At 43.2% G+C, this 22,477-nt stretch overlaps 1 protein-coding gene across 5 annotated transcripts in view; it reads right to left on the bottom strand.

Moving 5' to 3' along the window:
- LOC307038666 (uncharacterized protein) overlaps positions 1-15,936 on the bottom strand; it is a 35,151-nt gene extending 19,215 nt beyond the window's left edge. For 2 of the 5 annotated variants that reach the window (XR_013808051.1, XR_013808052.1), the window contains exons 1-3: positions 15,537-15,936; positions 12,197-12,224; positions 6,325-6,508 (exon numbers count right to left, since the gene is read on the bottom strand). Coding sequence is in view for 1 of the 5 variants with exons in the window: in XM_079680258.1 (XP_079536384.1) it covers positions 6,325-6,508; positions 10,320-10,370 (235 nt within the window). In the remaining 4 variants the exon portion in view is untranslated. Of the gene's footprint in view, positions 1-6,324; positions 6,509-10,319; positions 11,392-11,981; positions 12,101-12,196; positions 12,225-12,330; positions 13,169-15,536 lie in introns of those variants that run through there. The other 3 variants (XR_013808053.1, XR_013808054.1, XM_079680258.1) reach the window with 3 other exon arrangements.
- Between the last annotated feature and the right edge of the window lie 6,541 nt (positions 15,937-22,477).

Raw genomic sequence — 22,477 nt, forward strand, 5'->3', positions numbered from 1 at the left:
TGCTTTCAAGTAGATAAATGTTTTGATTTGTTGACTGATTCCCACACCCTGACCTCCTCTTCAGACGTATCGAACTGAACAACGTCACCTGAATCCTCCACAGCTGATGGAGAGCTTGGACATCAAACAAATGAAGTTTTGTGTGATTGCTGAAACTACTTGTGGGGGAAACTTCTGAAGCAATTGGAGTCAGGACTCAGAGAGACACGAGGAGAGCTGGAGCTTTGATGGCAAACACTGACGGTTTATTTGGAGTTACGGCCGGAGAATTCACAAGACAGGTCACGGGCCACGAGTTGACCACACGGTAGAGATGCCACAATCAATTCTGAAGACCCCTCCTGTAGCTCCAGGTTTAGTTGGAGTGTAATAATCAACATTCTTCAATAGATAGCATGTTAAACCCAGCTGGTAAACCTTTGTCTTGTTAAACAAAGTAGCAGACACACTGCAGTTTACACCAGACTAAGGTGGATGTTTTCAGCCATAAGGACCGCAGTGTGAGAGGAAAGGACGTTACAGTTGGCTGAGAAATGGGAAAGAAAGGTTTTATAAAAATCTAATACTCTTTTAACCCTTGTGTTGTGTTCGAAAGCTGTTCATGGTGTTCGCGGGTCAATTTTGACCCATGATTTATCTCAGTCCAAAACACTCAAAAATAATGACTATCATCCAATATTGTTTTAACCACATCATAACTAACTTATAATGCATTCATAACCGTACAATCCTGTTGTAATTTAATGTTATGGCCCAAAAACACATTACACCACATATTGCACACGTGCATGTGTGTGTGTTCAGGTTCAAGTGTTAGTGTACATATTCTTTGAGGAAGGTGGAGTTCCCAAATGATTGTTACACTGGATGAAGGGGGCGGGGGAGGGGTGTCTAAAGTCAAAGATGAATCTTGATTGGGCCAAATTTGACCTCGAGTGACCCACAACAATTCTGCTGGGTCTCCCCGGACCCCAACACCAAATGATACACTTTTTTTTTTAGAGACCTTCAGACTTGGCAAAAATGGTCAAAATCAGTTTTGTAGTGTTGATATAGCTGCTGTGGAGGATATCATGAAGCTGTGTTCCGATAAAAAAAGCTAGAGTGTAGTTATTATATAATTTGAACTTTAAACAGGTCACGGGAGACCCGAACACAACATAAGGGTTCAAACTAATTTGAGGAACAAACCACTCTCTAGAGCAGTGGTTCTCATCTGGTCAGGCCTCGGGACCCACTTTTTACTTTGTCAATAAATCGCGGCCCACCATTTTGAACCACTCAAATCTATTCAACAAAAATATCGTGCTGTAATATATACGCTTTTCAGCATACAATATTAATGAAAGTGAAATACAGTGCATATATCCCTTATATCCCTTCACAGAAACAAAGTATGCTTTTAAAAAGGTTTAATGAGATGATGGAATCAAAGCTGAACTTTATAACATAAAAAGGCACACACGCTGAAAACACCAGAAGGGGGTCTGGGGGGATTCTCCCCCATGAGATTTTTTAGAAATACTAACATATAAACTACGCATTCTGGTACACTCTGAGAAGAAAATAAATACATCTATTACCACCCGACATATTAATAATATTTTCTGCCATTGTTTGTTTTTCACAGGCTTCAAAATATAAGTTTGAAAAACAAGCAAAAAATTAAAATTAAAAAAAAGTTTTTTATTTTTTTTATTTTTTTTAATCACACATCCGTGACCCACTCGAAACAGGTCTGCGACCCACCAGTTGAGAACCACTCTCTAGGTGTTCACTGGTCTTCCTAAAGTCAAAAAATGTAATATCTGTTCTTTTAAGCCACATGTGTCAAACTCAAGGCCCGGGGGCCAAATCAGGCCCTTGGTGGATTTAATTTCGGCCCGCAGGATAATTTCTAATTACTATTAGATCTGACCTGCCGGTATATTGCACGCACACCTTCACTCCATCCTGAGGGTCTCCTCAGCTCAGAGCCTGACCCCAAACATTGATGACCTTGCACCCGAGATGAGATGCCAAGTATCTGCTTGAACTAGCATCACAGAGCAGCACACTGAGTTTACATGTTTCCTTCTAGACTTTGTTTCTTGAGGCAACAGGGCATGTTTGTTTTTTCTTTGAGGGAAATCGTTTTGTTGAAGCTGTTGTTGGCCTGTGGAGAAATGTAACCATAAGAAATGAATGCAACTGATTATTTAATGTTTAATGTTGTTTTTATAGGTAATCATTTAAGCTTTGTTAGTTCCAGGTTTAATATGTGAAATAAGTTCATTTCAATAAGTTCTGCAATAAACATTGAACCAGTCCGGCCCTCCACTAGTACACATTTTTTTATTTTGGCCCACTGTGTATTTGAGTTTGACACCCCTGTTTTTTAAACTATCCACTAACATCAATTTCATCATATGTTTTAATTGAATTGGTGAAATGTGTGTCATGAAGGTAGCTGTAAAACTGTGTATTGTTTGAATGATTTAAAACGTATGCGTTTAACTACACAAGTTTCAGGAGTCACACTATAAGTAATCTAAATACTCCCCATATCGGGTCAGGTCCAGATTAAAACTTAGTAGAGATGTATACTATTTTATGAGGGTAAAATGAATTAAAGCAGTTCAGCTTGCATAAATATAAAGGTTGGATAGACCTGATCTCATGAGATATTCACTCTTCCTTGTATAAATGATCCTAAAGGTCCAAAACACTGACAGCAAAAGCAAATAAAACTGTGACTGCTTTCACGAAACCAGATCAAAAATGATTTCACTTAAGCTGAACACCAGACACTAAGCGTTGAGTAAGTTATGTAAAATGATCAAATCCTGGTTTGGCTGTTATTCAATCAAAATGTACAAGGAATAAGATCGAAGTCACTTTCTGCAGGATGTGAAACAAAGATTTGAAGCTTTTTGCAGAATATCTACAAACCAGCGTTTATGAACATGCATATGTTGACATATTTCACATAACTGTGTTAGGTTGGTTGAAAGCCATGATATAATAAGTTGAACCTAATATGTATTTATCTTAACATAATTGCTTTCAACTAATAAGGTTATGTGAAATCTGTTGGCATAATACATTTGATTTAAGTCAACGTCTCAGTTTTTTCAGTGTAACAATACTTTGGAATAACACATAAAACAAAACAGCAAAAAAACGAAATCAAACAACATCATAAACATTTTCATGAGAGGGTAATTCTCTTCCAAGACATGAATCACACTTATTTTTAAGCAAGTAAATGAGGTAAACTGTTCAAATATTATCATTGGTGTTTGCTTAAACTTGAAATGGTCTTTTGGTCATATGTGTTAAGGCAAAAGTCATTCACATGAATTTCGGCCAGACCCACATGGGGTCTTCACACTCACGTAACATTCTCTGATATCTCTCAGCAAAAAAGCTGCTCTCCATGTGATGATTATCAAACATGCCTGCATTAATAAATATGAAGTATAATTTATATCGCAGTAAATAACATGTGTAATTGATTAGAAGCCAGATGTCCCTTACTCACGTCTTAGAAGCCCCTTGGTTTCAGTTTAAACCTCGACGTCATCTCCCAAATATAGCTTTGCATGACTCGCACTAAACAAGAAAACCTAATGATCAGCGACAATTTAGAAACACGCCGTGATTTATCAAACACAGGTGGGGTGGTAGAAATCCTCTGTTTAATCTGTAATGTAAAGTTTACTTAATGATACTTCTTCTTTTGGTTTAAAGGTTATTAAAAAGTCCTGTCAGAGCTTTGATTTTAGGGATTTCTCACAAAGCAAATTAGGAGCTGTTGAGCACGTAAATAATCAGACATCATGAGTCCTTATGGGAACGGATGTCTAGATTATGGGTGTATTCTCCAAAAGTGTTTCTGTATTTTGACTCTGTTTTTACTGTTTAAAATGTACAAACTAAGCATATTTCTTTTCACATGAGATGATTTGATGACTGTTAAATGATGATACAGTACTATAACATCAGTCATTTGAATTGAGGGTTAGAAAACACACACGAAACAATTCCCACTATTTGATGGTTCACCCTTTGACCATCACATGTACGGACGTGCAAGTGATAGAAGTCAGTGTGTGTTAACACTCACCAAAGGATTATACAATGCTAAACTAGGAGCACTTCATTTAGAACACTAACGTCAGGTGATTTTACAAAGGGAAATGGTGTTAAAAGAAATTCTGAACACTCCACAAAAAATATACATTTTACAATAAATCAATTTCTCCTATTTGGAGGATTAGTGCATAAAATGATTACTGCATGGAGTCACATCTGCCAATTGTTTTAGTCCGGAATAGGATGAATTCACCGAAATTCCAAAAGACTAAAATATGTTCTTAAATGGTAAAAAGCCATGCAGCTATTTTAGGTGAAATGTTCCAGATTTTGGGATCCTTCTGAGATTTCTGCCCTTTTTTTTTCTGCACTACCCATGCTTACAGAATTGTACAATTGCATTTGGAAATGTAGCAGCAGCATATCTCCTAAAGCCAGGGACCATGTTGAACACACTGGATGATACACAGAGCTCAAGCTGTCAACAGTTTTGATCGGAACAACTTTCTACTGAAGATATGGCGTCGGAAACAACTGTTGAGTGTGTTAAGTGAATTATCCAGATAAGTGAGGACGCTGTAATTTTTACTTTTCAATGCTGCGAGCACAAGAAAAAAAAAACTCCATTCACCTCCTTTGTTTTGGGTTGGATACGAACTTCTAAAAATATGGACAAATAAAAACTAAATATCTGCAGTAGAGGTACGTGAGAAAATATTTCTAATGGTAACTGACTATCCTAACCCTAAAATGATTTACCCATGCTTACAGAATTTACTGAACACACAGAAACTACCAAAACTTACAGAAATGCAATTGTATACTTAGAGCAGTGTATGTATTCATATTGCAAATCTATATTATGTAATGCTATGCTACGTTAAATATGCCAAAAAATCCACAAATAATATTTTTCTCTGAGATTTGTATTTTCATGCAGACACACACACCTACCTAAAAATGTATTGCATCTATTTTGTGTCCAACCTACTGTTATAACCACTTCTTTATTATAACCTTGGGTGTATAGGCGCACTTGAATGCACTTTCAAATGTAACATAAGCAAAATAGCTGCCATGAAATGTCTCAAAGTGTCCAAAGATAGCAGGTCAGGACGAGCCCATTGACCGCAGCCAACATAATGTTTAAGCATCGACATTTTCTTACATGCCAGTACATTTTCTATAACAGTCTTAGATATGTGGGAAATTATAATTAGTCCATTACAAAACATATTGTGTAGAAAGAGGTGTGTAAAATGTTTTGTATAAATGCATGTTTGTCCTGCTGCACTATAGGGTCACAGCGTGTGTCCCCTCTGCTCACATGGTTTATTTTAAGGGCAAATAAATCTGAGGTTACGTCGAGGTGTTTCCTGAGCTGTCGACGAAATTATGACTTACACTGAAGGGGGGGCATAGCAAGAATTTGGGATAAGACTTTAAAGCTCATGGCACCAAAAACAAGCAGCCACAGTCCATATTACAGTCAGTCATAGCCTACATGCACGCTTATATCCCATAAAATATCATTCATCATTAATATTCCGTTGATATCGATGCACATCACGTAGTTCTACATCCAACACTGACTGACACTAAACACTTCGGTGATCCAACACAACACAAGTTAAATCACAGTGGACCAATATTCGATTGATTGGCAAGTGTACGAGTTTCCTCCACATTATCAATACATATAAAAACATTTAAATATGTTATATGATCCGTGAAAGATTTCTTTTTTTTTTACATTGAACCACAGGGACACATGATGCAAAATCCCGGATGACAAAACGCAGGAAATGTCACCGAGGTCTCATATATCAGAATAAATATTGAAACCCTGACTAGGAAATATTATACACGTGAAATACTGATACAAATATTGAATTAGTAATACACAATCCAAGACCCTCCTATAGATATATTATACAAGGCTTTTACAATTGAAACGCTACTACTTTTACACATTGTTTTTGACAATATACACTCGTCTCAAACCATCATAATGCACGTTTGACTATTTGCACATAAAACACTTATTAGTAATTATAATGCAAAGGTTTCACAATGAATGGAAATAAGAAGAAGAAAGAAGAGAGAGAATATTCAGCAGCAGAAGTGTGCGCAGAGACACAACTCCTGCTCTCCAGCTCCGAGCAGCCTCACGCAAAATGCAATTTAAAGGGTGATTTGGGTTTGACGTCAGACCCATCCTCTCACACATCTCAGGCCGTGCATTACCTTTCTCAGGGTGAGGAAGAGGGGGAGGAGGAGGAGGAGGAGGGTCGGTCTCTCGTAGTTTCTCTGTCTTTCTCTCTCTGTGAATACATCCAAAACGCGGGTCTCCCTTCCCCCGGCGCTCAGCAGGGTCCACTCGGCACCTCGTCTCCATCACTGCTTTTGTTTTTACTGTCATTGATTTCTTCTGCAACACAGAAACACAAGACAAGCACGGTGAGGTTTAACCGTAAAGTTCATCTACGGCCAAGCGTGCAGGCCTACACATTTAGGACGGAGATGTGACGTAGATGGGGGTTTAGATAGAGGTGGGGGGACTTTAACATATATTTGATATGGATATCAGACTCCACCACACAGCCAAAAACATAAAAGAAGTCAGAAAAGTCTCACCAGGTTCTTACAAAGCCATTCAGGAAAAGGCAGCAATTACGTCACCCTCAAGAGATGTATGGTTTACCTTCAGTCACACACACACACACACACACACACACACACACACACACACACACACACACACACACACACACACACACACACACACACACACACACACACACACACACACACCAGTATTCTGCACAAAACTGTCACCTGTGTCATTATGTAAAACACACACACACAGAGAGGAAGGGGGACTCCACAGGTCACGCTGTATCCTTTTATAGAGAACCACGTCATCTGTTTCCAGATGTTTCTTTGCTTTGAGTTTTGTTACGACACGTGTCTTACATGTAGACAACCTGCATGTAGCTGGTGTTCATATTCTGCACATTATCTCATCTGTGCTTTGCTCATGGGTTGGGTCCCATATGGACATTTTAGAGACCCCTGCTAGGATTATTTTGAGCGAGGTGTGTTCTTTCTGCTCGCTTAACGACATCATGTTAAACTTGAAGAAATAGCTTCTTATTCTGGTTACTTAACATCGTCGCCATGACGTAGAAACCAGCCCATCCAAACAGTATCATTTTAATTTCATTTACGTCACTATCTGCTCTCTGACGTCACGTGCACTTTTCTACCCTGACAAAACATTTTCTTGCCAAGCTCCAGGTCTGTAACTCGCAGGTCTCTCTGCGTCAAATGGGCCTTATTTTTCATGTCTTATGAGTACGTATACACTTCCTCCAACTTCAGACTGATATCCGGCCTTATAATGCGCACATATTTAGGAATGATTCATGATTATACACCCGGGCGGGCACTTTAACGGTGATGGGACAGCAGATTCAAAACTGGACATAAAGTTGCACGTGCTTTTCTTCTCGAGGCTACACTGGATTGCACCTTGTTTTATAGTTTTTACTCTGTCTTCTCCCATAAAGAATGATCATTTCTGGCTTTTATCTTACTTGGTTTGATCACTTTGTGTGCTCACACCACTCATAATGCACACATAGACAGATAGGGGGCCGGGAGTTTGGATGTGCTGAAGAACATGTGAGTGTATTGGTGGAGTCGTAAAGCTGATGACTGCATTAAGAGTCATTATTTTTAATCTACTGGGTCAGACTGACAGGACGAGTGTCCGGGTCTCTGTGGGACATTTGTGGAGGCAGATCGCCGGGAACAGTGGTGGGGTGGGCAAGGGGATGCTTATAGTGGTTACCCATTCATAAACTGGGATGGGGACACTCCCAGTTTATGAGTGTGTTTATAAGTGTGTGTGTGTGTGTGTGTGTGTGTGTGTGTGTGTGTGTGTGTGTGTGTGTGTGTTTGTGTGTGTTAAAGGAAAGAAAGAGGAGGGGGGGGATTGCAGATGTTCCTTATTTCTCTCCATCTGCCAAACTGGGCTTCTCCCTAAGTTAGGATGTCCTTGTTGGGGAATCCCTTGCATGTGCACTTGCTTACAGGTGTGTGTGTGTGTGTGTGTGTGTGTGTGTGTGTGTGTGTGTGTGTGTGTGTGTGTGTGTGTGTGTGTGTGTGTGTGTGTGTGTTTGCAACATTATTATTTTAAGGGTGGGCTGGGGGTAGGATGACGTCCAAGGAAAGTGGAACCCCACCCTCCAAAAGACACAGATACCCAAACACACACAATATCTACCACTGTTTTTCCCACGTGCAACTTGTTCATTGAAGGGGTCTCCCCATGTGTACACTCTGCTCTGCTGGGGGCCATTGTCACCTGTTCCGTGTGGGACAGGGGAGGGGGTTGGGTTTGGATGAAGAGACTTAATTTTGCACGGCTCAAAGTTTTAGGTTGTTTTTGACATTCTTATTTTTTGTGAGGGAGGATGCACGCAAGTGTTTGATTAAACGTGGGTGCGACGTGGCTGCAGAGCTTCGCCACAATTTCTAACAAAGAAGAAAACTGTTGACTCGAAAAAAAAAAAGCCAAACGTATTGGGCTGAAAATCACCCATGACAAAAGCGCCACTGCTATGACAATGACGAGAAATACAAGAGCAAATAAGGACAACAGTAAAGTAAAAAAAAAAATCGGGTAGAAAAAAGGGAAAGCAGCTCTTAAAAAAAGAAAGATTGTAAAATTCCACGAGTGGAGCCGTGTTCCCGATGTCGATGTCTCGGCGCGGTGAATGCGCCCTCCGCAAATGCTTTTTGGGGTAAGGGCTTCCCAGATTAATAGTTATGAACAGCAAGCCCAGACCGCAAAAAGATTCGTGAAGGACATTATCTGCTGCTGCCGTCCAACGGAGACTCCGCGACTCCCGGGGAGAAGCTCTGCTTTCGCTTCCGTGGATGTATCTCCCATCCTGGCTCGGTTGATTGTATCTCCAGCCATCGGCAACCCGAGCAGAGTGTGTCCCTCCAACACACACACACACTAACACACACCAACACACACACACGGAGGGGGATATAAAGGATGGAGAGAAAGAGAGAAAAAGGGGGTCTCCGGATGCCAAGGCTGCAACTGAGAGCTGTCCAAGGTCCTTACGCTTTGATTCCCACTCCATCTCCAGTTTGAATCTCTATCTCCCTTCTCTCCCCATGCCTCCTTCCCTCATATTTTCCTCCCCCTGTAATTTTTTTTATCCAAACGCTCGGATGTGCAAATCCCGTGTGATGATCGGGAGCTGTGCATCGATGCGTTTTGTTGTCAGTGTGCACCCTGTCTTTCTTTCTCTCTGAGTGTGTGTTATAGTCCCTGGTCCGCGGTGTGTCTCCGTGCCGCGCTGACTCTCTGCTCCAAAGCTCTGGGTGAGGAGAGAGCAAGGCTGCAAACTGCTGGCAATAAATAGAGAGCAGGGAGGGATCTCATTGGAGAAACCAAACCTCGTCATCAACCAATCGGTGTGTCGCTTATATAGGGACCCCCCTTTTTGAAAAAAAATGAAGTCGACAGGGTTAACCAAATTGTGATCTATACCAGTGTATTATGGATATGATCATTTAATGCGGATAATTGGTGAATGCATGTTTTGGTTTTGATAGGGTGTCCACGAAACTAAATGTTGTATTAAATGTGTTATGTCAAGATTAATAATCTCGATGTGTAATAATAAACGAGATTTTACAAAAAAGAATGATCCATTTTCCCCCTTATAAGAAAATAAAACTCCCTCTCGTTCCCATTTCGCAAATGATGGGTAATGCAAAGACAGCAATCAAAGATATAATTAGAAGAAATAACAGTTACATGTCGACGAAGTGTGAAAAGCTCTCCACGTCGCATCAAAACATCAGCAAGAAGCATCTGAGGCGACTCGTGGTCACCTATAGAGTTCACCGGAGGGAACCACTGCGAAAAACACGCGGGGGGTTTCCGAACTGCAAGTTCAGTACACCGCGATGCTTCAGTCATTTGCAAAGATTCAAAGGTTGAAACCAAGGATAATCTTACCTATATCACAACTGCGATAACCGTTCAACATCTTAAAGCATATACAGCAACAATAAACAACTGAACAAAACAACAACATAAAGCTGAGCATCACGTCAGGAGTTAGAGTTAAGCACGACCGTAAAAGCACTCATTCTCACACAATGTTTAATATGATGGTTTTGCTCAGTTATCAAATAGAGTAACTTACCTGTTGTTTTATTCCCTGCAACACTTCCATTAGTTTGTAATATCTTATCATTATAAAAACGTTCCCCTCCACTGTACCGATGGGGAGGCCGGGTCACGATCTGGATCCGGGCCCCTCTCTTCACTCCCCCCATATTTAGATCCAATCCCAAACATAAGCCCCTCTTCTTCTCCCTCCCTCCTCTTCTTCCTCTCTCTCCACCCATCCACACCGCCCCACTATCACTGATGAAACTCGCCTGCATTCAAATTGGCGGCCAGCATCAAGCAGCAGGGCTCACACTAAAAACAAGCGTTTGGGGAGAAAGGAGATATTTGGGATTGAGGAAAAGGGAGGGGGGGTTAGGGGAAATGTTTTTTTAATCTCTCCTGGTGTGGGTATTTTTTGTATTGGGTGGTCTTTTCATTCGCAACCCAGTCAGTCACGATTCTCCCCCACCGTCTGCACTGCACAGTGACTGCCTCTCCTGACGCAGCCAACGCGCACATTACTCACTTTAGCAGTCACGACTCGGGAATCCGTGTTGTTTCCATCGAAATTACACGCTCGCTGTTGAATTATTGAGCAAGATCTGGCTCCTCGAGTCGGTATTTGCGCGTTTTGACCGATGAAGAATTACAGAGTTGGTGTTTTTTTGGTGTTTCTTTTAGGGGAGGTGGAGGAATGTAACTAGAATCGGGATTTTGCATGACAGGTGGTCGATTTGGGATTTTTCTATGTGGCATTGTAACTTGCGGAAAATTGTCCAAATTCGTGCACAGAATTGAGTTGGGGATGAACTCGGTTTCGTGCAGCCTGGTCCGGATCGCTAATTAAACACTGATACCTTATTGAAAAGGTGATTCCTTCAAACTTCATCGCTAATAGCTCCCTTCGCCTTTTACGCGCGCTTTCCTCGTCGCTAGGAGGCAAAGTTATTGTCTCGAGACACATAATAGTAGTTAGTAGCGTCCTGCTGAACTCAAACACATCATATCTCAACTATTTGGCTACTTTCTCAATTACTTCGTACGCGCAATGCCAACTTTGGCACTACAGATCTTCTGTTCATTTGAACGCGAGTTGCTCCACTTCAAGAGGCTGGATTGGGAGAAAATGACAGTACTGATGAAAGAAGAGCTGATCCAGGTCGGTCCGTCTCTCTGTCTGAAGCAGTTCAAAAATACACAGGCGGGAAAATCTATGTTATATATCATCTTTTCAAGCCCAATGTCTTCCCTCAGTTAACGCAGGCAGTGTAAAAGAGGCAGGTTGCTTCAGGATTTCTCCTCCAGTAAATAAAGCTACCGGCTGCCAGGCACAACACACACACATGCATAGAAAACACACACATAGACAAACACCACCAGCAACAGCCCACTACCGCCACTTGGTGTGGTTTCATCTCCATTGCTGCTCGACAGCTCCCGGGTTTCCCCATGCGGTATCTCCGCTGCAGCAACAGATCCTTCACCTCCTCTCTTTCTCCTCCACCGATGTTTCCCTGTCAGTGTGACTCCTCTTAAAAAACAAGCATACTGAAAGGAAAGGCGTCCTCAAGCGCTCATCAGAGAAGGGTTCCCCTCGCTCTCGCGCGGTTAAGATGGGAGGGAAAACATAAATATGTGATAGAGACTCAACAGCGCCAACAGACAAAGGGGGTTTTTGCACTTGCTTATTTACCAAAAAGGGTGATTCCTACTCTGCAGGAAAGGGTTGCTCTATGCTTCTGCTCTAACAGTGGCTCGTAAAGCATGCCAATTAAATCCATCAAGTGTGTTTGCGTGCATGGGATAGAAGAAGAGGAGAGACATTGTGAGAAAGGAAACAGCACAGGCACTCCGGAGCATGCACTAAATACACAAAAGTACACAGAATGAAACATGTGTCTCACTCACCGTGGTGCAGGCTCGTCCTTAATCTAATCTGTGAGAAAGAGAAACACAGAGAGGCATTTTAGTGAAAAGCATCAACAGGAGTCTGGAAGAAATGCAACAGATTAAGTCCTCCATTTGTTTTTATGTAGGCTTACAGTGGCACGTCCAAGTTTGCTCAGGATCGCCTCCCTTTTTATACAAGTGATACCCGTCTGTCTATTTCTGGCGCACGATCAAAACTATGATGCTATTTTTAGGTCTCACATACGAAGGAGTGAAAAAAACAAAAAAAACACACTCACAAAAGGTATCGCTTAGGAACGTGAAGTGCATGTAATGGAAAATATTGTTTGCATCTCCAACTCTGCACAAGAGCCCCAATTCCCCTACGTTGCATCATTGCAGTGATTTTTTTTCTTTCTGGAACCCAATGTGCCTCCACCAGCACCAGCAGCTCACTCGCATCCCTAAAACACACTTTCACCCCCCACAAATACAATCTGCAAGTCGTCGTCGCTGCCAATATCATGCAATACAATATCTGATGTCTTGTCGCCCTCTTCAGCAGCTTCTCGTCCCAGTGTCACTTCAGCAGCTCAAACTCATGAACGCACAAATAGCTCCATATTCTGATGTACGCAGATTACGCGACGCTGCCTGTGGAATTTATTATTTATTTTCGACGAAGCACTGTAACATTTAGTAATTAAGCTTTGCTGACGAGAAGAAGAAAAAAATAATAAATAAAAAAGCCAGTTTTTTTTTTCTTCGTTGAAGGGCTGCGTCAGTCACTAGGCATTGACGTCACGTTTAGATTCTCTCACTTTACAGCCCGTATAGTCTGATTAAAGACGCTGCTGCTCTGCCGTGGAAAAAAAGAGAGACAAAATAGAAAAATATTACAGGTGGATAATGTGGTTTGGATACGTGGAAACAGCAGTTTAGGAGAAGGTTATCTCATGAAAACCCTCCTCTATTGCTGGAGCATCTGGGTTTCCATCCAGCCCCCCCTCCCCTCCTCCCTCTCTCTCTCTCTCCCTCCCTTGTCTCTAAATATCCCCCACCAAGCGTTGGTGCTGTTTTGGTCTTGGATCATTTTTATCCCAGTGCATTTGGCGGGCAAATCACTGAAACCGAAGGAAAACAGCGAGCCTCCATCTCCTTTATTCAGTGTCCGTGCCCACGCACCAGACCCCGCGCACCCACGGAATAGACCCACGGGGAGAAGCACACTTATCCATGCACCGGCGCACAAACAAACCTCCCTCCACACTATACTCCGTCTCTCACTAATGTAACACATTTACTGTAAGACCCTCTCCACACACCCCACGCCGTCCATCTGCACTCGTGAGACTTAACGGGATGGGATGGGGTGGATATCTAGAGTCTCCAATGAGTGGCAGCTACCTAAAAGTCGGCTCTGAGAAGGGAAAAGGGCTGCGCCCGTCGCATCGGTTTGTGCTATTTTTATCCCTGCCTGTAGGCCAACTGTATGTCCGTGACTGCTGGCGAGTGCATGTATAGGGACAGACACACACCGCGGGTTTAGCCCTCTCCTCTACACGAAGAAACCCTGTATTATCACATGAATAAAAACAAAAAATATATATTGTTGTTATTTGGATATTTCTGGCATCTGATGTCTGGCTCATTTTTTATTCATAATATTCAGCCCAAGCACGAGTCAATAGTAGAGTCTCCCATCTACCCAATACACAGCAGCCCCAGTATCCTACACAAACGACATACACACACATACAATTCCCTGTGGTTCACAATCATTTAATCAAAGAGGGAGCGGTATCAATGGTAGTTGCAGCCGAGGTCCCTCGGTGCAGTGAGCCAAGATCACCGCGGTGTGTCGACAAACTCCACCAGAGATCCACCTTATTCAACACCAGCACACTACACCCTTAAAAACGATGTTCTACTGAGTCTTGCAAGTTGCAATCCGCTGCAGACTTTTCTGTCTTTGTGAAGCCTTTGTTCATCTCACAGCGATAAGGGACGGAACACGACTCAGCTTTCAGTGTCACATCTATTTTAATACAACTTTCTCCTCTTTAAATCAACAATGAAACATCACCTGACACAGTAAAAGAAAGCTTAACATAGACATCTACACCCCATAAAGAGTAAGACTTCCTACACTATAGGGTGGTTTATATTGTTCAGACATTCTTTTTCAGGATATATCAGAGTGCAACTGGGAAACACCTATTTTGCAACTTTGTCAAAGGTAAAATTGATTTAGATGCATGTCTCTTGGAGCACAAAAGCACCTTTCATTGCCACAAAATCAACTTGAACTCCAGTGGGGATATGTGTTTGCTCCTACAATCTGCACTGAAAAGCTAACGGTGCTGTCCACGGTGTTGAAAAGCTCAGTCGTGTCCAGCCTCTCTTCTACTACACAATGCAGCAGTGACATGTTCACAACTCGCTCAGTCAGTCTAAATGTAACTTCTTTAATTCATGTTCAGCGTTAGAGAACATGCAGGATTAGCAAATGCTGCATTGTAAAATAAAAATACATCATGTTTTTCCGAGTTTGCTGCAACATGTGCACACTGACAAAAGTTGTCTGACAAGTGTAAAACTAAAATAAACTTACCTATAAGTTGAGCTTCGTCTACTACAAATAAAAAAGTACCGATTGTCTCTTTCTCTCCCTCTCTTTATCTAAATACTTACAAGTGGTTTATTTGCACGACCTAAAATAAACCAGTGTTGCCAAATTGTAAAATGTAACAGATATTAGGAATATTTTCCAAAAGTTTCCCCTTCTCTGTCTCTCTTTGAGTTGTTACTAGGCAGCCTAAAGCAGAGGATCCCCAACACGTGAATACTCCCACGCAATACCGCAGCCCGCTGTCTTCAATGTGTCTGCAAAATCCCTTCCGTTGTCAACATGCATTCACACCGAAAACCAACAAATAAACATCCCGTTTACAATACTGTGCTACTCTCCTGGTGTGACCCGGAGATGAGATGTCCTGCGAGGAACCTCAATAGAGTCGCCTTGAATGTCTTATGTGCCGCAAAAATGAAACAGTCAATTAGGAGCTTTAGTTGAATGTTCTTTTACGCATGAATCCACGACTTAACAACAAGTGTTCATAAAAACGCACACAAGCAAGCACCCCCTGTATCCTTGCATAGTTTAGATAACTGTGCCAACAATATGTTAAAAACGGAGGGAAACCTCACTTTGGATGGCGTTATCCCTGCTCGTGAGAGTGCTGTGCTACGCTCGTCCTCAGACCAACCGGTAATCACCCCAAATATCTGAGCATGTTTTCCCTGGAAACTTCCCTCACACCTCGTTCTGGTTCAATCTGCAAGAGAAAGCACTTACCTCGTTGCTTCAGCTGTTTAAACTCGGAGTTTTATTCAGTCTAAAACACATCTAAAGGGTTTAAAGCAGAAAACGGTCTCTGCTCCTGCGTCAGGATGGAGGAAGCAGATCCGTCCGATGTGCGTCGTCTCCATGCTCTGTCGCAGACTCAAATATTTGGAGCTGCCATTCAGGATTCAAGGAGCTTATAAGAGAGGTGTGCAGGGTGGTGGTGGTGATGTTGGTAGGGGTGAAGGGTTTTGGAGTGGAGGGGGGAGGGGAGGGAGAGTTAGGAGAGAGGGAGAGTTAGGAGAGAGGGAGAGTTTGGAGAAGAGAGTAACAAATGTGAGCCAGCTGATAGAAAGAGCCCGCCAAAAAAACACGATTCACCTCACTGCATAGACTCTGCGTGTGTGCGTGTGTGTGTTCCAGACAGAGACGGAAAGCAAAGCATGAATGGGACAGGAGAAGCGCGACTGAGAGTCCGCGCTATTAGTGGCAAGACAAAAGCAGCTTACAGAAGAGAAGGTAATTTGAATTAAATTACGAAAAGAAAGAAGAATAAATAACCATGAGGAGAAAATCATTCATGTCACAACACAGGGCAGAGAAGAGACCTGCGACCACCTCTCTCTCCATCCCTGTCTGTCTCTTCTCCCTTGTCCTCTTCACCAGAAGTGTGCTATTGACCTGCATTGACGTCATTGCGTCATTAGGTTTCCCTTAGAAACACTGACTTTCAAAAATAGTATCAAATTAATTCAGCTGGCAAGGGGAGAGGGGTGGGGCTTCTCAGTGTGTGTGTGTGTGTGTGTGTGTGTGTGTGTGTGTGTGTGTGTGTGTGTGTGTGTGTGTGTGTGTGTGTGTGTGTGTGTGTGTGTGTGTGTGTGTGTGTGTGTGTGTGTGTGTGTGTGTGTGTGTGTGTGTGTGAGTGTGTGTGTGTGTTGGGGCACTTGAGGTAAAGGGGGGGTCTCTGGGTAGGTATGGGTGAGGAGTGGGGGGACATCGTGTTCTGAGATTGTCTACACCCTCCACATCTTTCTCAAACCACCACCACCATTTCCAAGCTGGCATATCAATGTCTAAAGACCCTTCCTCAACATGGAGTCGAACAATGCAGAAATAACTCAAATGTAATCTCACATATGCATATCAATTATGGTTTCAAAGCAAGTGTATAAATGCAGATGCATGAATAAATCAAACTGTGGTAAAGATAATGATAAATGAATTAACAAATATTTAAACAGGGGGTTTCTGTCTGTCTGGCTCTGCAGTCTAAAAATAACCTCCATGTTGAAAAGCTTTTCATCATTTAACCTAAAGAGACAGACAGGAGGCAGAGAGACAGGGGGCAGAGAGACAGGGGGCAGAGAGACAGGAGGCAGAGAGACAGGAGGCAGAGAGACAGGAGGCAGAGAGACAGACAGAGAGACAGACAGAGAGACAGACAGAGAGACAGGAGGCAAAGAGACAGGAGGCAGAGAGACAGGAGGCAGAGAGACAGGTTGTAGAGAGACAGGAGGTAGAGAGACAGGAGGCAGAGAGACAGGAGGCAGAGAGACAGGTTGTAGAGAGACAGGAGACAGAGAGACAGGAGGCAGAGAGACAGGTTGTAGATAGACAGGAGGCAGAGAGACAGGTTGTAGAGAGACAGGAGGCAAAGAGACAGGAGGCAGAGAGACAGGTTGTAGAGAGACAGGAGGCAGAGAGACAGGTTGTAGAGAGACAGGAGTCAGAGAGACAGGAGGCAGAGAGACAGGAGGCAGAGAGACAGGTTGTAGAGAGACAGGAGGTAGAGAGACAGACAGAGAGACAGACAGAGAGACAGACAGAGAGACAGACAGAGAGACAGGTGGTAGAGAGACAGACAGAGAGACAGACAGAGAGACAGACAGAATCATACATTCCTACAAATACAAGCACAACATCTCAGCTTTTTTGTAGATGAATATGTTTTATATCACGACTACTTTGGAGCTTTTTTAAATCATTAGATGATAGTTAGACTGGATTTTTACACCAGCACAGGAAGTAATGGGGCAACCAAAGTGGAGAATGATTCTGTTCAGGTGTCACTCTGGTGATGTTAAATACAAATATTCAAGTGGTGGTTTTAGTGTAAAGGTCCCATGTCATGCTTTTCTACTTGTTACCCGTCCCCTTGTGTGTTATGAAGGTTTTTCTGCATGTAAACGGTCTGCAGAGTCACAAACCCTCAAAGTACACCCTGTAGCGAGTAAAACTCTAACGGCCCGTCCACACAGCAGCGTTAAAAAATCTCCCAACGCTTCTGCCCATTCACTTTGAATGGGGTGACGTCACTTTGCCTCACTTTTCGCCGAACTGCATTGTGGGAAGCAAAGCGGAGATTTCCAGGCATCTCAGGATTCAAAAGTTGAGCAATGTTCAATTTTTGAATCTTCTGAAGCTTTTGGTGGAAGCGTCAAGCTCTAGCCAATAAAACCGCTGCATGTGATTGGTTGTTGGTCGAGCTTCAGACACGCCCACCGGCAAGCTTTTTCCAAAGCCGCTGTGTGAACGTACCAGAAAGGCCCTGACACACCAGGCCGAAATCTGCCGTTTTCGTTAGTCGGACGATGAAGCGTGCCCTGTCGCCCAAACTCAATTTGGTGTGTCCCGCACCATCGGCCGTGACACGCCTTATTTGGCCTTTCATGGCCGTGCGTCGGCCACAGGCAGTCGGACAAAGAAATCACTCTGATTGGCTGTTCAGCTAGCGAATCAGTGCATGAGAAGCGAAACGGTTGCTTGAGAATGTCTTCCACAAGCAACACTCCAATGGCTGATAGCTCCAGCACCGCACGAAACATGTTTTCGATGGACGAGAGTGAAAATGGAACGCACACGCTATTTGTTGTTTGTTTAGATCACGCAGTCTGATCTTCTTCTCTGTCTTCCGGTTGTTTCCTCTTTTGAATGACGAATACACACTACCGCCGCCTGCTGGTAAGGAGAGTTATTGCCACTCACGCATGCGCAGTTCGTACGTGCTCGGCTGAAGTCTTTGCGGTGTGTTCCAGTGCGACACATGGCCAAGACGCAGGAGAACACGCCGACGCAACAGTCGGCGAGTTCTCTGGTGACTACCTGGTGTGTCCGGGCCTTTAAGGCCTTTAGGGCCCGGACACACCTACCCGATTTTGGGAGTCAGAGGCCGTCAGAGGCAGTCGAGCTTTTTGCGGCGCCCTACTCAGGTTGGTGTGTCCCGCACCGTCGTTGCTTTACGGCACATTTTCACACCTCCCGCGGCGGATTCAACATGTTGAATCCAACATGTTGAATCGGCCGCGGGAGGTCAGAGAAAGTCGGGACAAAGAAATCACTCTGATTGGCTGTTCAGCTTAGCGAGAAGCGAAGCGGAAGTGAGGGACCAAAACAAACGATTAAGAAGGCACACACAGACGGTTAATCTTTTTCATTTTTTTAATCTCATCTGGACGCAAGAGTTTGTTTTTTATGTTTACATGTTTTCGATCGAGGAGAGAGAGTGAAAATGGAATCCAGACGCTATTTGTTGTTTGTTTATATCACGCAACCTGTTCTTCTTCTCTCGGTGTATAGTCTGTCTTCCGGTTGTTGCCTCTTTTGAATGACGAATACACACTACCGCTGCCTGCTGGTAAAGACAGTTATTGCCACTCGTCAACTGAAGTCTTTGCGGTGTGTTAGTAGGAGGGCGGCGTAGCGGACGTAAAAGTCGGGACGCCTTCGGTACGCCTTCTTTGGTCTCAGGTTGGTGTGTAGCGGCCTTAACACAGGAAAGACCTGTCTATGCTGTCCCAGAACGTCTCGTTGGAGATTTTCTTTTTCTTCCTAGGTAGAGTCACGTATTGGGTATAGTGACGTTACGTGCGCGGAGCCATTACGTTTGGACCAATCCGCTGACTTCCTCACACACATACACTCAATCTTTTCTCAGCTGCAGCTCCGTGGATTTCTCAGCCTGAGACGGCGGGATGCGGGGAGGCTGCGGGTGTGTGTGTGTGTGTGCTTGGGCTGGGTTCGGGCTGGGTTCGGGCTGGGTTTCACTGTGTCTCGCTGTCTCGCAGACCCCACGCAGCAGCTAGAAAACAACACCTGGTAATCCAGCTCACACTGTCCGCTCCAGCAGCGAGCCCCGCAACGTCCCACCAAAACGGCACCCAGACCCCACGCAGCATTCACATCTGTTTGTCATTACTGGTGTCATTTTCTGGCTTCTAATGCCATTGTAACACATAAACACACATCAGAGCACACTGGGCTCACAGGGGGGTGGGGGGAGGGGGCAGGAGCGCCAACAAGCCGTTAATTAGGACAGAGAGTGAATACACATACTATACAGAGATGCTGTATGAGAAACCAATGTGAGTTTGGAAAATGTAACAGTGTAAATATTATTCTAGTAGACCTCAACAATGGAAATATGATCAGTAGAAATGGCCATGACATGGGACCTTTAGGTCATAACGTCTTTCTACGTTTAGATTTAGAGAAAGAGTTGTGTGTCAGGAGCTCTCCGTGGTTCTGAAATGTCTCCACGAGATTGTACTGTTCAACACTTCACTTATTGTCCATCGTTTTACTTATTCATGCAGTGTTGTTGTAAAGTTACTTTTACAAAGCTCTTCAGAGAGTTGCCTCCATAAAATAGTGTTAATGGTATTATTTTTGACAGGCCCGTGACTCATCTGCAGCCAAGGGAAATATCCTGACTGATTATTGATAATGGGCTAATGAAGTAAAGTGGCAACACACTCATTGGATTTACAACACAAGTCCAATTGAAATGTCTTACTCACCAGGTATGGGAGCTAATATAACATCATGTTGTGTGTATGTCTGCAGTGCTCCTGCAGAACCAGAGTAACTGAAATGGTTAAGTGTCAGACAGAGGTCTAATTATATTGTGTTAAATGTTGTCAGAAATATTACAGTGACTAACTCACAGAAAACAGTCATACTGTACAGAGCCATGGTCCGCTGGAACTCTTTACCCGTCCATATCATTCAGGAATATTCTCAAATACATTTCAAAAGGTTGCTAAACATATATTATAAAGTACATTTGAACTGTGCTTGTGGCTATGTATGCATATATTATTATGTACACTTATTTGTATTTACTTTTGTTTGGCCTTAGGATGGTGTTAATTGGATGACCAATTTTTTGTTTTAATTTAGTTGTATGTATGTTTATGTATGTTTTGTGTGTGTCAGGACCCCAGGAAGAATAGCCAATGCTCATGCTAGTGGTAATGGGGATCCTAATAAAGACATCAAGACATGAAACCATGCATCTCTTAATGAGGTGAATTCTGAAAAGGGGAAAAATAAGCTGAAGAAATGTTTTAAAATCCTTTAGGTAAATCCCAGTGTTATACATGACACATTTCTATTCATGATGAGTTCTTATACAATAATGCTGTTGTTATTTGTCCAATCTACTTAACCTTATTGGATATTGCATTAGACAGACTCAGTGTTTCAGTTTCCATCAAAGTACATAAAGCTGGCGTGCATTATTTTAATAAGGAAACAAGCTTTTACGTGTAGAGACATGTTGTTTTGGAAAAGCTTCCTGCACCTTTCTCCAAAACACATATTGTCATCGATGCATGCATGGCAACAAAACACACACACACACACACACACACACACACACACACACACACACACACACACACACACACACACACACACACACACACACACACACACACACACACACACACACACACACACACACACACACACACACACACACACACACACACACACACACACACACACACACACACACACACACACACACACAAACACACACACACACCATGTATACATCACTTCAGGGGACATTACATTGACTTACATGCATTTCCTGGAGACTTATCCTAACCTTAACCATAACCAACACATGCCTAACCCTAACCCTTACCCTAACCCTAACCAAGTCTTCACCCTAAAATTAATGATTAGGTCCCCACAAGTATAGTAATGCTAGGCCACACACACCCATGCACACACACATGCACACATACACACGCGCACACACGCGCACACACACACACACACACACACACACACACACACACACACACACACACACACACACACACACACACACACACACACACACACACACACACACACACACACACACACACACACACACACACACACATTTGGAATCTGTCCATCTGTTGATGAATTGTTACACTGCCCATCCTACTTGAGTCACCTGGTGACCATTGATGTTTCCGGACATAAACCCTTAATCCATGTGTCATATGAGAAGAGGAAAAAGTTATGGAGATAGAAAAAGAGAGAAAGGGAGGGAGGGAGGGACTGGGACACAAATACTTCACCATTAGGACTAAATTAGGATTATGATTCATCCTTTTCCACGAGACACACATTTCAAATGTCGTACGATGCTTCTTCTCACGTCTGTGAGCCATTTAGCACTTCACCTTTCAGGGTTGAGAATTGTGCACCAAGAAAAGGAGTGTGAGTGCTGCTTGGGGAGGAGGAAGTGCAGTGTGAGCACCAACAGAGAGGAAGGATGCTCCGTCTACGCCCAAACACATGAATGTACCGCTAACCTGCAGTGATTGAACCAAGCAAATATCTAGCACACTGGATATGGAAGTCGTGGTGTTTGAGGAGTTTCTCTGTAGCTGCCGCTGACCTCTGACCTCTCTGTGAATGAAGAGAGAGAAGGGTTTGATCACAGGAATCAATAAGGGAGTCACAGTAAATGGGAATTGAGGATGCATACATGCTTGGTGGGGCTGTGATGTGTGATATCAGCAGCAGGCGGGGACCCACATAGGGAGAAATGTATCATACAAGACGTCATCAGCACCGTTGGAAGTCACGCAGCATTCAGGGGTCAGAGCCGAGCTGGAGACAGAGAGAGATCCTGGGTGTGACTAAGACTCTCCGACCGTGGAAAA

This window comes from Notothenia rossii, assembly GCF_949606895.1.
Source record: "Notothenia rossii genome assembly, chromosome: 5".
Taxonomy (NCBI): Eukaryota; Metazoa; Chordata; class Actinopteri; order Perciformes; family Nototheniidae; genus Notothenia; species Notothenia rossii.